The 2,711-nt window shown below is 38.5% G+C and overlaps 1 protein-coding gene across 1 annotated transcript; it reads right to left on the bottom strand.

The window, feature by feature from the left end:
- Positions 1-1,638: 1,638 nt before the first annotated feature.
- Positions 1,639-2,711, bottom strand: LOC308155784 (cornifelin homolog B-like; the record flags this gene model as incomplete). The annotated part of the gene is made up of 3 exons (XM_080529157.1): positions 1,639-1,761; positions 2,033-2,184; positions 2,597-2,711. The coding sequence occupies 3 exons, from the start codon at positions 2,709-2,711 to the stop codon at positions 1,639-1,641; spliced, it is 390 nt and encodes a 129-aa protein (XP_080385283.1).

Raw genomic sequence — 2,711 nt, 5'->3', positions numbered from 1 at the left:
CATATATATTTTCATATATATTTTTCAAAGTGTTTCCTCACCCTGCCCTCATTCCCAGAGAGAGAGAGAGAGAGAGAGAGAGAGAGAGAGAGAGTAATACAAACACAATGACATTTAAATATAACTTAATCCCAGCTGGCATTTTAATATGTATTCACGGGTGAATCAACGTCAAGGAGCAAGGTTGAATCGCTGTTGAATTTTGTTTCGATTTTAAAAGGACATTTTGCATTAAACATTGTTTCAAAACTGTTCAATGTTGAAACAGCAACTGACACTACATTTCAACGTTGAAGGTCGGTCACATGCTGGCTGGGATGAGAACGTGATTGACAGGCTAAGGAAATCTCATTATAGAACTGACAAACAGACACATGTAGACTAGCCAGACATAACTGACACAGGGGTCAATCACACACTGCTAGGTCATCGACGCAGTCACAGAGCAACCATGCTGGTTGTCATGGATACTATGTTTTCATACAGGTTCGGAGATCAGTTTCCTAACACACATTGTAAAATTGTGGGTTTGTGCTCTTGGTCAGATTAAAGTTATGAGAACTATAATTACTGAACTAGAGATTTTATTATCTCTCTTACCAGCAGCTGTCACTCATCTACAGAGGGAGGTCTAGACCACAATATCTACATACTATTGTATATTAATCATGCTCCTATCCAGTCCGTCACACTGGTGCATTTAAATATGGAAAGTGAAACAACTACATAACACTTGAGTATGCAGGGGATGATCTGTGTTAAGAAAATAACAAGCAAACATTCTAGAATGATTACAAATATGATTTTCTTGTCATTATCAGCTCTCCTGAAGGTAAGAGTCACCATCAGCTGGTTCACAACGGACTTGTAAGTTGTAATTTGATTAAGAACCAGCTGACTTTATATACAGTATTCCCAGTGCTTATGTGGAGGTTTAAAAGAATGTCAATGTGAATTAAATAGTTCAAGAAACATTTATAATCATGAGGGGCCTATTTAGGAGGCCTAAATGTAACCAACTTATTTGCATCTGTGGATGATCTGTTGAATGGGTCAACCGAAAGGTAGGGCAGAGGAGAGAGAGAGAGAGAGAGAGAGAGAGAGAGAGAGAGAGAGAGAGAGAGAGAGAGACAGAGAGAGAGAGATCGAGCGAGAGAGAGATAGGCTGGTCTAACAGTCAAGTCAGTATCTGAGTAACACATCTATAGCCTTGTACAGACTGACACAACGTGTGAAATGTCAGGAGTTCTGAGATAAAGAAATACAGATAAAAAAGGTTAAATTGATTCACAAGATGATTTTAACATAACATATATTTAATATTTCAATTTCATTAGGCATATATGACATACAAAAGTAGACACATTTATGCAGCATGTAATACATATAAGCATACACTACACTAACTATTTATTTACTGTACATAGTGTATTACTTCTTGTTTGATAATATCTAAATAAATAAATAATGAATCGAATAATCTGTTGAATTTACTTTTCAACTCAAATATCTTTCTGAAAATGATGATGATGATGATGATGATGATGATGATGATGATGATGAGGATGAGGATGATGGTGATGATGACAGCATGGATGTGGTGTGGCAGTGAAAATGTAATGAAAATTGTTAAGAAGTTCATATGATCTTGGTGCTGACGAGGACGATGGGGAGGTTACGCCTCTTCATCTCTCTGGACATTTGGCACCAGGCACAAGAACCGCAGCAGGCGGCATACACACAGTCATTACACATGGTGCCCTGAAGAGAGAGTTAGCCATGTTTAAAGACAACAGTACACACAGAGAGCAAACATGACTTGGCACATTATCCGGTACCAGAAACTAATTTATATAGTAGTGGGGGAGAAATGTTCACAAACATATTGGGGGTTTTTTAATGAAGAAAAAGCTAAACACAGGGCCTCCGAGCTGTACACGGCCTGTGGCTGGATTAGCATTTACTATCTATACGAGATTAGTAAATAGGGAATTTTTTCTCTCCCCGGAGTCTAAAGTCTGATTGTCCTTACTCTGATGCCGTAGTGATGACGCATTGAAACCCTCATTGACAATCTGACGGGTGGGATGAAGGTAAAGTCCAGCAGAGGGAGACAGAGACACTGTCCGTAGTCCTTGGTAATTTTACAGGCATGGCAGGGAGAACACCAGCATGCAAAACAGCCTTGGCATCGGGAATAAAGCACAAATTAAACAACCGTGTGTATAAACGTACCGTACACACACAAAATACACTTTGACACAGATATATGCACAGACAAGTGATTCATTACATACATACCTACATACCTACATACATACCTACATACATACATACATACATACATACATACATACATACATACATACATGCATACATACATACATACATACATATATACATACACCACCACCCCCCCCCACACACACACAATTCCTCAACTGTTAACAATTAAACAAATATTACAAATAAAAACAAATTCTAGCATTGTGACCTAGTCCTAGCACAGATGTTTGCTTATGATGACTAGATGATTCATTTACTTTAGACAAATGCACAACATTAAACGCATAAAGACACATTAATACACACTTACAATCTGGTATGTCCTCCCAGCAAGCACAGATTCCAGAGCCCCATTCGTCAGACACTCTGGAGACCATGACAGGGAGAGGCTGCTTGATAACCAATTTTGATGTCTTTGATGGCAT

This window comes from Nansenia antarctica (genome assembly GCF_963989245.1).
Source record: "Nansenia antarctica genome assembly, chromosome: 4".
Lineage (NCBI taxonomy): Eukaryota > Metazoa > Chordata > Actinopteri > Argentiniformes > Microstomatidae > Nansenia > Nansenia antarctica.
This window is presented reverse-complemented; position numbering and strand designations above follow the sequence as displayed.